The 14,993-nt window shown below is 36.2% G+C and overlaps 1 protein-coding gene across 1 annotated transcript; it reads left to right on the top strand.

Moving 5' to 3' along the window:
- Positions 1-6,837: 6,837 nt before the first annotated feature.
- On the top strand, positions 6,838-7,923 carry LOC108511813 (transcription repressor OFP13). Its single transcript, XM_017846266.2, has one exon. It carries the CDS (start codon positions 7,086-7,088, stop codon positions 7,740-7,742), a length of 657 nt encoding a protein of 218 aa, XP_017701755.2. The 5' UTR covers positions 6,838-7,085; the 3' UTR covers positions 7,743-7,923.
- Positions 7,924-14,993: the final 7,070 nt, after the last annotated feature.

The raw sequence follows: 14,993 nt of genomic DNA, 5'->3' as shown, positions 1-14,993 counted from the left end.
GTTAACAAGTTTCATCCAAAGGTAGACTAAGTAATATCATAATCACGCAACATCAAATTATCAACATGTAATATACATACCAATATAAAAAAAATACCTACACTCATACAGGATACATCTATGCAAAATTTTCCACAATCAGGTAAATGATTGTGTTGAGAAATTCTTACTTCTACTGACGACAAACTCCACATACCAACTATCTGCCCACACCTCGATTTACGTACTAGAGTACTGAAAAACTTGCACGATGTTTTCCCATCCTAAGGATTGTTTTCCAATAGAACCTAAAATTAAAAAAACACATAAAAGTAGAAATCAACCGTCTAGAACTCTCTACTGGGATTCACCGAGGGTCTACCATCGAGTCCCCTAATCCCCCTTCCACTGATCTTTTGGTCCAACTAGAGAGAGAGAAGAGGGAGAAAGGAAGAATGTAAGGGAAAAGAGAAAGACAAGAAAGCAAAAGGTGGAGAGAGGAGTTGTTTAAAGTTGTCGGCTTTTTAGCTTTGAAGCTCTGAATTGTGCTGAATGCTTTCTCCCTCTCTTTCTCAAAATAGAGGAAAGCATGGGAGGCTCCATCCAGATGGCAGCGGCCAAGGGTGGCTCTGTCCAGGTGGCGGTGGCCAAGGGCAACTCTTGGCTGCAGCATCACTGGTGATAGTGGTCGGCTAGCGAAGGAAAAATGGGAGAACAAGAGAAAAATGGAGGATTTCAACTTCAGTTCGAGAAAAGCTAATTAACAGCCGACCATTGGCTCTCTATGAGGCCTCATAGAGTCATAGTACTTTAGGAAGCATTGAAGGTGGTCCCAAATCAACGGCGGTGGTGGAAGGAAAAATAGCGGAAAGAATTTCAAAATAGGAGAAACTCTATTTCAAAAGAAATCTAACAACTTGTCGGTCTAAATCTGAGCGACAATGATAACTTAGGAACTGAAAAAGAGAGGAGAAGAAGAATAAGTGGTCCTTACCTCATCTCTGGCGATGTATCAATGGTAGTTGTGTGAGACCTCCTATTATAAAAATCGAAGGGATTCTTGGCGAAAAGCTCAAAATTGGATTTTTTTTTTTTTTTTTTTTTTTGATGGTGGAGTGTCTAGGGGAAGATGCAAAAATTTTTCTAGGGTTTTGCTGGAGTCCAGCATGTCCTAGAGTTTCTTTTCCCATTGGGAGTCTTTCTCCCCATGCACATGCAATGCACATGCTAATGGGCCAAAAAGCCAGTCCAGGACAACACCTGACCGGGCCGATAAAATTTGGTTCATCATACTAAACTAACATTTGATAAAAGATTGAGAAGGTAAAAAATTACTGACTCTAATTACTTCATATAGGAGCCATTTCTTATTAACAAGAGAACTGGAGCATGGAAGGTACATCAATCGGAAGAGATGTTTTCTAAGACATGGCTTGAAGTACAGTACCGAGGGAGTAAAGAATTAGTTATTGTTAGATTGGAGCAGAAGTACAAACTGACAGTCATTTGTATTGGATGCATGGCTAAATACTCAAAATTACATGAGTGTATCACATTATCCACTTCCGGCTATACACTTGAAAAACATTCTTAAACCATGCGACTCGATGGACAGCATAAAGTGCGCGAAACTTGGAAACTATAAGCATATTCGAAGTTGTATTTTAAGTGCTTGGTGATTTTAGTGCGATGCAATCTCTATATTGATCGGACCAAAATATCAAACAATATCAATATGCTTTATCTGTTGACGTTTTATTCTATAAGGAACAACAGTGCACCATAATTCGAATTTGATTCCACGAAATATTCATGATCATTTCATGACAAGATTGTTAATAGTTGGGCCGCCCCAACAAATTCTCAGACTAGCTCCATCCAGATTGTTGTTGGGCATTTGGCTATAATTTTTTTGTTTAGGCTTGATTACAATTTCCTACATCACAATCGAGTAGCTTAGACTTGGATTAATAATCAATCCTCACATCTTAAAAATAGACATGCTTTTAAGTAAACTTAAAATGTCTAGCTTTTCAGTCATTCTTTTATACCAAGGAATTTACATGTTTTTTGACAGCCTGATTCAATGATAAAATTTCAGACCTTGTATGCTAAATTTTAGACTCCAAAGATGGTGCACTTAAGCTTAGAAAAGGAGGACAAAGCCGGTGGTTAGGCAGATGCCCTATTGTTCATGGTGTTGCCAGGAATCCAGTGGAATATGTTGTATGCTACACACCTTTATTTGCGTTTAGTTAATCTCTTTGAAAACGAGATTGATGATTTCTGTTCTTTCTTGACAATGTCAGCCTTCATAGGTTTCCATCGCTTTCAGTAAGAGCCCTCTAATCTTTTAGTAATGTTACATGATGGTGTACCAATCAACTTGATATCAAATTAATCCTACCTTCACTTGTGGGATATGGACTTTTAGGAGGCCTGTCCCTGTAAAGTAGCCATCAACTGAAAATGGGGAAGGTTTTCTGTCAATTGTCTAGGTATTTTGATCAAGATTTGACCTAGTTCTTACTAGTTCCATGCCATTGCATCTGCCATGTCAATGCAGTCGATTTGGGGGTGAGGTTAGAAATATTAGTCCTTTTTTATTGTTTGCTAGTTTATGACATGTAAAGGGGCTTTGCAAACAAAATACTTGGGACCCATTAACAATTGAAATGATTTGAGTTGAATAGTTTAAAGTTTGGACAGAGATAAAAACGGTTACAGATATTTATGGGATGAGACAGTTAAGTAACTGAATATGATTTACCTAATATTACACTAATATCACACTACCTTATTTTACTTCATAAGTTTTACTTAAAAACAGATGGTGATTGCTTCATTTGATGGTGATTTCAGGAGCCTAATCTTCACTGACGCTGGATATTTGATGACTTAAATCGAGCATCAGCTCATGCATAATTAATCATGTTTTCAGGGAGGTTAATCAAGCAGTTGATTGGATGGTTGCTTATGTGACGGATCATAGTGGATTTGAGATTTGGGATACCTCCTTTGCATTACCAAGTTGTCTTCAATACATTTTGATGGCAGATGCAACTGGGTATATTTATTCGAGGGCTCTGTGAAGACGAAAAATAAACCAAAAAAATGATGGTGGACTTGCTTTTGTCGATATAGTATAGATATACAAATTTATAACAAGTGTATCGAAATATAAACTCCAATTTGATTTTGGATCAAAATATCATTTGCAAATTTTGATTCAAATTCTACTCAGCTATATGCTATGATCTATTCCGACAGAATCTCTCCACCACCAACCAGCTCACCTCCCTGCATTGGTAAACTTTATACCAGTGTGACACATTTCATATGGACTGTGAAGTGGTATGTATTGTATGGTAGCTGCTGTCGTAGGTGCCTGCAAAATAAAACTGGCACCTATGCTTTTCCCTCCATTCCATTCTCAAAAATAAAAATTATAAGGAGTATTCCGTCTCTTTTAAATCATGATTTTAATTCCACCATGAGACTTAGTATTTAAAACTCTCCTCCTGAAAGCTCAAACCATAGTTTGAGAAACCATCAGAGTTGGATCAGTTTCCCCCTAACCAAAATATTCACTCTCAGCTCCTCTATTGGCAATCGCCAAATATTTTCTCTCAAAACAAATCCTTCCATATGTTCTGTCGCTATCCTTGGACTCATGCATGAGCATGGCACATGGTCAGGAGTTGATTAAGATCAGTGGAGGATGCAATAGGAGTTAGATTATCGTTCATTTTGTGAAGATGATTCTCCTATAAATAACCACCATTTTGTTCTATAAAAAAAAAAAAAACTCTTACACATTACATCCACATCATTGATCATGATCCAAGCATTGCCAAGTGATTAACAAATAAAGTACACTTCATGCCTCCTAACCATATGGCTTGGAGAACAAATCTCGTATTGCCTCTTATTACTCTCTTTTCACTCTAGAAGTATATTAGCCTATAAATAACATTATGTTTACTACCACACTGAACATGAACACCAACATATCAATCTCTCTTTTTCGAGGACTATCAACATATCAATGTCCACTTCAAGTCAATGCCTCCTCACCAAACGGCTCAAAGAAATATAGCATATTCTGTCTTTCTCTCACTCCATCTTGCCCCCTTCATTTGATCCTCTTGTTGTTAATTTTAAATGAGTAAATCTTTTTTGGGATTATACAAATGAAGATATTTTAAGTATAGGTTCAGTACGCTTTCCAATTTGGTTGTACAGAGGACCAGAATACTTCCAAGGTTTTATCTATCAGAGGTGGTCATCAGAGCAACTTCTGATGGCAGCCGTGATAGATGCCTTCAAACTATCATTAGCTGACAGGGTCCACAGAATACAGGGAGACACAATGCGGAGACATGGCTTGAATTATTGCCTCCGTACCCTTGTTTGCATTCTAAACCAATGTAGAGAGTAATATTTTCTTTCATTTGATTGACCTTACCCGAATGAGGAATTAAAAGACACACAAATTGGACAAATAATAGACAAGGAAATGCAACACGTTAGGTGTGGTCTTGTCTAATCTACTTGCCATTCGTTAGTATCGAAATTGAAGCTTCATAGACAGGAGCAGCAGGACCCTATTGAGAGGCAAATGTGTCCTACCAAGTGGATATTGTGTTGATACTGGATTTGTTGGTTAGCTACTCTACTGTATATAGAAGACAAAGTCACCAACTGTGCACTCTAGGACGCTTGGACGTCTCTATGGCAGAGGCAAAGACGGCCTTGGACGGATGGAGGCCTTTGACAAACAGAGAGCTTTAGTTTATGTGTTTGAGGAAGTCATCCTCTACTAGAATATGCGTAAAACTGTGCCTGAAATTTCCTTGATATGTGACATGATAAAAAAATATATCCATTTTCAATTCAAGCAGAATTTTCCCTAATCAAATGGCTCCTAAAACTTGTTGAAAGATAAAACAACAAAAGGTTAGAGCAGGAACAAAAAGGGATTTCAGTTTTCCTTTTTCTTGAGATATCTGAGAAAATTACATTGAGACAAAGAACAAGAACATGGTCCCTGTGCAAGAATGGCACAAAATTATTAGAAATATATGATGAAGTAATCTTGCTTCTAATGTTTGGAAGAAGCTGCTTGGAGATAGCGAGGAAGTAAATAAGGAGGAGTATCATAAAGTGGCGTAATAACTCCAATCTCCATTCTATAAACAAAAAACGGGTGGTATGCCTTCTCAGCCATGTTACCAACACCAACCAATGATCAAAAAGGGATGAACATGGATACGCAAGATTTTTCACTGTAGAAGGATTGCAATAAGTCATGATTCCGCAATGGTACCACCTTTCAGGTCAAGTTGATGAGTGACTGCTTTTGGGAAATTGTATACTGAGTTCACGTGGTGTCCCCTGGCCTGCCCTTGATGTATTGGATAACCCTATTGTCATTTAGCACTGCATCTATTGGTAGATAAATCCACAAGATTGTTCCTTCTTTTTGGTGGGAGAGAAGATAACAAAGTGAAGCATGTGACACTCTTCTTGAAAGTCTGGTGCTTTGAATACAATTACAAACGATGATAGAACTTTGTTAGATAAATGGCAACAAAAAATGTGGAAGAGGAGAACTATGAGAAATGAGAAGGGGAAGAAATCAAAAGCAAGTTTTAGACGTGAAGCAGTAAATCCTATCTCATGTCCCATCTCCTTTCCGTAAGTGCATGGGGAATGGTGTGAGTCATAACTTCGAAACATCAAATTTTCACCCCCTGCCAACTACCAAGTCCAAAAGTTGGTTCTTTCTTTTCTTACGCTTCCTGGCATTCAGGAAATCCGCAAGTTAGAGAATCAAACTTCAAATAAAATATCTTTATGTTGCATTGTTAATTTGTTATTCACCAGTTCTAGAAAGTGAAACTTGTGCATTTGTAATGAAACTCCCTGTACTAATTAAGATGTCTAAATAATTTCCGAAGAATTGGATCATTGATCAGTCATCATCTAGCTAACAAGATAGTAATTAATGTAACTTCTTATTACAGGTCAACTGAGTAAATTATCACAAAATAAGAGAAGCATGCTTTTTATTTTTCTCTCAATCAGGACTAATTTTCGATAAACATGTCCTCTCACTTACATTGGTCATTATGCTTAAAAGTTCTTAGGCATAGTAAGAAATTTAATTTTCTCAAGAACGCCTCTGTAAGATTTGAATCTAGGACATCCTGCAAACAAAAAGGTTGCTTGTATTACCAAAAAGAAAAGTTTACTTTCATTATTTTCGCGTATGATAAAATTTAAAATTGCCTTTATCTAGATGATAATATTTTTCCTTAAAAAATAATTTTTTCCAACTATATACCAATTTTTTCTCTAAACAAATTATACACAAATGCCAATATAGTATTGCATTTATATTAGGTGCATTTTATCATATTGTTTCCGCAGAAATGATACGATTGATTAAAAATGTAAATATCTAACCACCAAAATTCGGAATACGATTCTTCATTTATAAACTCCCTATATATTTTATAATGTTTAGGGGTATGGGAATGTAAAGCAATCTGAAATGTTTACTTGCTCATATGTATCTTCCTTTCGATCCTTACGTTAGTAAATTTCTTGCTCCCGCTTTTTTTTAAGACAATATGGAAAATTATCCTTTACTTCTGAAGCAACCGCAACCCTCGCGGTCTAATCTTAAAAAACTGAAACAAGTCCGGCCCCTCACTGACCAGACAAGGACAAAACCTAACACGCATTACTGAATAGAAAAAATGAAATCAAAACCCCTGAACAAGACAAATGGCTTGAGTTGCACCCTTAGCATGTTCTTAGCAAACAAAGATAAAGAGAGCTGATCCCCAGACCGTTTCAAATCCCTTCCCACTAGCAAAAATTATTCAATGGTGTATTGATGCTCTACACCCTGTATTTTATTCCCCCCATAAGTGACTCCACAAGGGTCCGCCCTTCCTTCCCACCTCTTGCTTTAAGGACAACCTCAGCTAACCTGATCTTTCACCCTCCTTTAAAGCCTCTCCAAGAGCTACATAGAGGCTTGACAATTCACCCAGACCTCAGACTTCCCCTTCTCCACTCCTACAAAAAGCCAAATGGGTAGGAAACTTGGCCTAACCTCTCTCTTCTTTAAGACTAGAGACACAAGGCCTTCTCCTTCTTCCATGTCATCCTCTCCTAGTTCTTCATGGGCTTGGCCTTCTTGCAAGCAACCAAGGACTCTCTCCTTCAGGGCTGTGGGCGATGGTGATGGCGATGCAGTGCACAAGACCGTCAGGTCAGCACACTTCGACTCGTCCGAGTCATGCTTCACCACTTCGTCAGCCATGGAATCTGAGAGCTTCTCAACCGTGTCCGAGGCCTCAGGGGGTGAAACAGTCGAGGCTGTCATACGTGGGCTAAGGTCAGACCGGCTTTTCTTCGAGCCTGGTAGCACGAGCTCGATACTGGAGGAGGCCTCCGTGGCTGAAGGTGTCCCATTCGAAGGGAGCGTCGCCATGGCGATGGACTCGAAGGACCCGTACTGGGATTTTAAGGTGTCAATGGAGGAGATGGTGCTGGCGCATGGGGTGAAGGACTTGGGGTGGCTTGAGGAGATGCTGGGGTGGTACTTGAGGGTGAACGGGAAGTGGACTCATGAGTTCATAGTTGGGGCATTTTTAGATGTGCTTCTAGGCCTTGCTTCTCCTTCTCCTTGTTCTTCTTTCACTTTTCAAGTCGAAGAAAAAGAGGAAGGAAATGGGTTATGTTAACTCAGTTTATTTGATCCATGATGGCATCTGATCTGTGTGTACATTTGTAGGTCTATTTGAGAGTAAGCAACAGGATGCTATACGCACCATCTCCCTCTCTTTCATGTTCTTGGGATGAAACAAGTTACGTTCATATGGTCATCTCATTGTATATTAAAATATTACTAGATTTATACAAGTGAATTTTATTTGTTAGATACGCCATCTCTGTCTTTCTCTATCGCTCACGCCCACGTACAAGTGGGCATTGAGGTCATGCTTGTGCTATGGAATGACCAATTAGAGAATTTGATGGAACCTTTGATGGAAGGAGGTCGTCTCAAAAGTAAATACGGAAGAAAAAGCAACCAAGGTCAGCAGGTGAAAGGTGCCCTTTCACCTCGTTAACGGCAAACTTGTCAGGATGAAGATGCCAGATTTGTTTGCTTCTAGCTGGTGCATGATTAGCCAGACAAGTTCTGGCTTCATGCTACATGCAAGCCATGTAGTTTTGTTGCAGAATAAGACAAGTTGCTATTAAGTAATTCAATTACTTTCCAAATTAAGATAAACGTGTTTTTTTTGTTGTTGTTGTTGTAAAGCCGGATACGAAGGTGTTTTCAATTCTTAATCTCTAACGAGTAGTCTATTTATGGTTTTTTTTTTTTTTGTTCCTTTCCTTTGTCTTGTTTCTTATTTTTATATGTTTATTACCTTAAAATCGTCACTTCTTTCTCAGGAAAGAATAACAAAAATAAAATAAAATGGCATAAAACTTGATTTACAATCTTTATCATTAATCTGCATTCTAATTACCTAATTTGATAGATGACTTACAATAAACGCTTTCCAGATAAAGAATTGTAATAAATGTGGCTGTTAGCGTATTACCCTTTTTATGGCCGTACAAAAAAGCTTCCACCTTACATGAATGCTGTCCTGTGTCAATAGCCTCATATGCTGAGGATGTCAATAGCCTCGTATGCTGAGAATTAGAGTTGTATCTTTCATACAAAAGAAGGATTCATCATCTATTAGACACTTTTATAAATGAATGATCAAGTTTAGAGTGCTTTAAAAGCTGTACAGCGGGTGACCATTTATGGATTCTCATGACGGAAGGTGAATCCTTCTTTTGTGGAAAAGATAAAATCCTGATGGAATATGAGTTGTGAATGGTGTCATGTTGAAGTGGACTAAAAACTGCACCTTAATAAGCTTTTCGGATCATAGGGGACGGCTAATTTTGTTGGGCCATGTATATTGTCTAAGTTCATTTCTTTTTTTAGAATTAACTGACTGTAATCCTTATATTGGATAAACAAGAAAGATTTCTAGAACTCAATTGACATTTTTGTTGTTGGAAAGGCAAACTAAATTCCTATAATTTTGTCATTGGAGGACAAAAAATTGTTAACTTAAACGTTTTAGTGTGAATGAATCAACAGGAAAGAAATGATAAATGTACTCGAAAAAACAACTATTGTCAAAGTTTAACCTATAAATAGATGATGGTTAATTTGTTTGTAAATTTTTGTTGGTAATAATAGTTTGTACGCAAAGACCATGTTTGGTTCTTGGATAACAAACCATGCAGTGGATAACTTAACATAGGTATCAAAACTGTTGTTTGGCTGCTTCTCTCCTTTTTAGCTAACTTGTCAAAAATAATGTTGGGTTGGAAAAGATATGGGCTCGTTAAGTAAACTTGAGTTTACAAGCTCTAGAGAGCCAAAAGAGGGCCTTCCTTTTGGAGCGGAGTTCCTGAAGCTAATTGAGTAGAGGAAAAAGGTCCTCTAGGCCACCATACATATTCATGTTTGGGTCATATGAATAGTTAGCTGAGGGTCATACTAACTTAATTATTGTAAGATACTAGTTTGAATTCAAATTGACTTACTCTCTCGCTCTATATACATATAATCCTAAAGGAAGAGAACAATTGAGTGTTCTAAAGATGGATGTATTGGAGGCTAGGATTTGAGAAGAAATTTTGTATTCTGTAATCTTCAATTTTCTATACTAAAATTTTTGCTTCATCTCTGCTCGTGGACATAGGTCAATAGACTGAATCACATAAATATTGTGCGTTCTTGTTGTTTTTCCTTTTTTCTTCTTATTTGTTATTCTTCCTGTCTATTACAACAAGTGCATTTTTATTAGGATTTCACGATGATGATACAAAATTCAAAATTGAAAAGTTCAATAGCATGAATGATTTCAACATTTGATAGGTTAAGATGCGAGCTGTGTAGGTACAACAAGGGTTGTGGATGGTATTAAATGGCAAGAAGAAGTTGCTAGAGAGCATGTTCAATGGAGAAAAGGACAAACTATTGCGGAAAGCACATTGGATTATATAATTATGTTTGGCAGACATGGTAATTAGAGGAGCCATTGAAAAAAAGATAGTGGTTGAACTATAGAGAGTAGATATATAACTAAGTTACTCCCAAAGAAATTATACTTGAAGCATCGCGTCTACCCCCTGTATATGAAAGAAGTTACCATGAAAGATCATATAGATGAATTCAATATGGCTATCCTAGATTTAAGGAACTTCAACGTTTCAATTGATGATGAAGATCAGACCCTTTTTTTGCTTTGCTTACTACCACCCTCCTATGAGAACTTCATTGATACCATGCTATATAGAAGAGAATCTCTTTAATTAGTTATGTAAAAGATGCTTTGCAATCTAAAGAGTTGAAGGAAAAGATGTCTAAAAGTCATGCAGAGAATCTAGGAAAAAACTTGATCACTAGAGGTAAGGCTAGAGAATAGGATTTTGGCAATAAGGGTAAGTCCATATCAAAGTCTAAATACAGAAACTTTAATTTTTTTCACTCTGACAAGGAAGGGAACATTATAATACTTTGTCCAGAGAGAAAAACAAAAGAGTAAAAAGAGAGAGTATATATCTGAAGCTAGTACTAGTGTGGCACGAAAAATTCTGACAATGTCGGTAGTAAGATTTTGTCAGTCATTCTCAGTAGCTTTGCAAGAGAGTGGATTCTTGATTCTGGTTGTTCCTTTCACATGACTCCTAATAGATATTGATTTTCCACCCATGAAACTAGGAAAGAAAAAGTTCTATTGGGAGATAATAAATCCGATATGGTTATTGGTGTTGTAACGATTCGAATTGAGAGAACGATGGTACAGTAAGGACCTTAGAAGCTTGACATAATTTGGAATTGAAAATAAACCTGATTTTCTTAGATACTCTAGATTGTTAAGGGTATAAGTATATTGTAGAGGATAATTTACTGAAAGTCTCTAAGAAAGATCCAGTAGTGGTGAAAGGAAAGTCACTTAATGACTTGTATCGCTTACTGCGTAAAACAATAACATATAGGGGTTTCTTCATTGTCGAGGTTGTTAGATGCTACTTAGTTATGACATATACAATTAGAGCATATGAGTGAGAGAACGATGATGATTCTATTCAAGAAAAATCTACTTGATTGTGCGAAGATAGAAAAATTGGACTTTTATGAGCATTGTGTTTTTGATAAGCAATGAAGAGCAAAGTTTGGTACCAATACTCATGGTATCAAGGGAATGTTGGATTATATCCATTCATACCTTTGAGGTCTCCCTATTTTTTTCTGATATTTATTGATGATTATTCTAGAAAGATCTAGATTTATTTTTTAAAATACAAGGATGAAGTGTTTGTCAAATTCAAACAGTAAAAAGCCTTGGTTGATAAGTAGATCGAAAAGAAGATTAAAATATTAAGTATCGATAAATCTAAGACTGTTAGGGTGAAGTTGATGGATTTCGCAAGAATGAAGATATAGTGAGATACCACACTATACCGAAAACACTTTAGCAGGATAAAGTTGCAAAACAAATGAATAAGATGGTAAACTTGAACCGAGGGTATGAAAATGCATATTTCTAAGTTATACAGATAGGGTGAAGGGATATAGACCGTGCTATATAGATGATTCCAAATTATCCACAATTACTATTAGTAGATATATTACTTTTATTGAGTTTGCAATGTTAAACCAAAAGAAGAAATCCATTGACAATGTAGATATAGACCATGGTATCAGCAAATAGGTGGAGTTTGATGTTAAGCTCTAGAGATAGTGTCACAAAACTTAGCCCAATGAGACAGAGATGCAGGATGAAGCATCCCCACAACAACAGCAAAACAATATTGTTACTAGTAGGGAGAGAAGGCAGATTAGACCATCTTTACACTATATAGACATGGTTACTTATGCTCTTACAGTAATTAGGAGTATTGAGGGTGAGAAATCTTCCTCATATCAGGATGCAGTTAACAACAAGGAGTCTACAGAATGAGTAGCAACCATTATTGAAGAGATTTAGTCACTTCACAAAAATTATACTTCGAATTTTCCTAAGGCCGTAAAAGAGTAGCAGGCTGTAAATCGATTTCCAAGAAAAAGGAAGGCATTCCTACAGCTAAGATAGCATGGTTCAAAGTATAGTTAGTTGCAAAGGGATACACTCAGAAGGAGAAAGTACTTTCATGAAGTGTTCTCTTTTGTTGTAAAGCATAGCTCGATATATGTACTACTTGCTATGGTTTGCGCATTTAATTTAGAGCTTGAATAGCTTGATGTCAAAATTGTCTTCTTATTTGGTGAGTTGGAAGAATCTATATGTCATATTCAGAGAGATTTCTTGCTCTTGGAAAAGAGAATCAAGTTTACCAAGTAAAAAAAATCTTTATATGGCTTGAAGCAGTCACCTAGGTAGTGGTACAGGAGATTTGGTACTTTTATGGTTGATAATTGTTAAACCAGAAATCACTATGATAGCTATGTTTATTATAGAAAACTCCCAGATGGTTCAGATACGTATTTGCTATTGTAAGTTGATGATATGTTGATTGTAGTTAGGACAAATATGAAATCAACATGTTTAAAGTTTAACTAAGTGGTGAATTGAAAATGAAAGACTTGGGTGTGGCAAGAAGGATTTTCAGGATGGGATCCATGAGGATTGCCAAGCAGATTGATTGTCCTTGTCCCAAAAAAAAAGATTCAAAGAGAAGGTGCTTGAATACTTTGATATGGATAGATCCAAACCAGCTAGCATTCTTTTGTCCTCACATTTAAATTATCTGCTTCATTATCACCGCAAACTATGGAAAAGGTGGAGCACATTTCATGGATACCATATGTTAGTATAATTGAGAGCTTAAGACATATTGTTAGTATAGTCAGCAAATACATATGGAAAACAAAAACATTAAGCTTCAGACTATTCATATTTCTCTTTGAGCTACAGATACTTGTATAAGGGCCCGTGTAGTCTTAGCTAATATTAATCTAACACTTGTATTAGAGTCCCAATCAACTTATTCTATTATATATATTTCTTCCATGTAATCCAAAAAGAAGAGAATAATTAAGTGTTCTGGAGAACTAATGTATTGAAGTTTAGGATTTAAGAGGAAACCATATACTTTGTAATCTTTAATTTTTTACAGTGAAACTTTTGCATCATCTTTTTCCGTAGACTAAACCACATAAATATTATGTGTTCTTATTCTTTCTTTTTTTTCTTCTTGTTTCGTCATTCTCTCTCATTGTTGCAATCAAGCTAAATGGTTGAATACTATTTTTTTTTTTGGTTATATCAACCGGAACAGACAACAAAAAAGAGGTAAAAAATGATAGAAGGAGGGCAAAATAGAGAGAACATTGAGGGAAGGGAGCCTTAACTGGGTGGTTAATGTTTTCCCCACCCTCCCCCTGATCCCCTAAAATATTTTTAACTAGGCTAAGTAGGTAAATGGATGTTAAATTACGATCTTTAACTATCTAGAAAGTGATGGTGTTCGGCTGGATAATTGATCTCCAAAAGTTAACTAGGTTATCCAAGAACGACCAAATAGGTCCCTTTGGAGAGTATATTAGCACCACATAAGCCCTTAATTCTTTCAACTAAGTTTACATTTCTATTTTTCAAGAATGTTAAAGTTAAAATTGTTAGAAAATCAATCTATTTCTTTGTCAAATTCTTGGGGAGCAAAGAGGGTGCTAATTAGCCATATTGCTAGAATGTTTTGTTATCTTATTATTTGATTAATTAAGAACTATTGTTTAATGAGTAAAAAAAAGAAACAATTTCTTATTTCTTATGAGATAATGCATTGAATAATATGTTCGTCCATTCCTTATTTACTGTTATCTTTGGCTCTAAGTTCTTCGTTGCAGCCACTAAGAAACCTAGGTGCAATCCTATCCTCACATTATTATTTACTTGAGATTCCACCCATTTTATTTTAAAAAATCAACAAGCAAATTAAAATTGGTCTGTAACTATATTAAGGCTAAATCTGTCACCTCCTAATTGCAAATCTATCACTATGGTTCAATTTTTTATGTTTCAAGACAAAATTTATCATACAAAATGATTTTTAGAAAATAATTAAGTTATAAAATGACCATCTAGGTTTTATTTATTTAACTTGTAGAAAATAAGCTAAACAACTAAGTTTAAATACAATGAGTATCCTTGTCCAATAAGTAATGGCAAGTAAACTCTAATGTCTAGCTTGGCTGCTGGTTAACTAGGATGTAGGGCTAGTTATCCTAATTATTCACTCAAACACTTAAAAAATGAGGATAACAATTTTGAGGTGGAGGAACCAAGTCATGCCGATTTTTGGTACAACTTATTTGCTTTTAAAAATGACTTTGTGGAGTATGTGATGATGAAAATGACTAGGAGGGACTATATAGGCAATGTACGATTGAATGGAGAAAGTCTTGGAGGATTGATGAGGAGTTATAACTTGGTTTAGTCTAGATAGTTAGAAAGAGAGAGGAGTAGGAGAAAAAGGTGAGAGAGTAGTACATTCTAAACCTAGCATGAGTGATATATGGTTTCATTCTTATTGACACTTTGAATGGTAAGACTTGACATGAGCTGAGCTACTCTAGCAGCTTCAAGTGGCTAAAAAACCCATGAGATGAGTTAATAACTTAGAAGCATTTTATACAGGCTTTGCATCCTGAAAGAAAATTTAGTTTGAAGGGTGGAAAGAACAAAAAAGGAGTTATCCTAGGGTTTAGGCAGCAACAGTATCAGGTCCAGCAACCACTAAAGTAGAACTAGCCCAAATAGAAAAAGAAAAGAGGATCAAATGGTTGAAAGTTATTCCTATTGTGACAAGGCAGACCACTAAAAAAAAGGAATTGTCACTTATATCTTGCTCCCAAAGCCCAAGGAAAAGGGGATCAAATGGTTGAAACTTATTCCTATTGTGACAAGGCA

This window comes from Phoenix dactylifera, unplaced genomic scaffold, assembly GCF_009389715.1.
Source record: "Phoenix dactylifera cultivar Barhee BC4 unplaced genomic scaffold, palm_55x_up_171113_PBpolish2nd_filt_p 000914F, whole genome shotgun sequence".
In the NCBI taxonomy this organism is placed as follows: domain Eukaryota; kingdom Viridiplantae; phylum Streptophyta; class Magnoliopsida; order Arecales; family Arecaceae; genus Phoenix; species Phoenix dactylifera.
This window is presented reverse-complemented; position numbering and strand designations above follow the sequence as displayed.

Excerpts from the sequence above, each read along its gene's own strand:
- LOC108511813 (XM_017846266.2), top strand. The coding sequence starts at position 7,086 with ATGGGTAGGAAACTTGGCCTAACCTCTCTCTTCTTTAAGACTAGAGAC.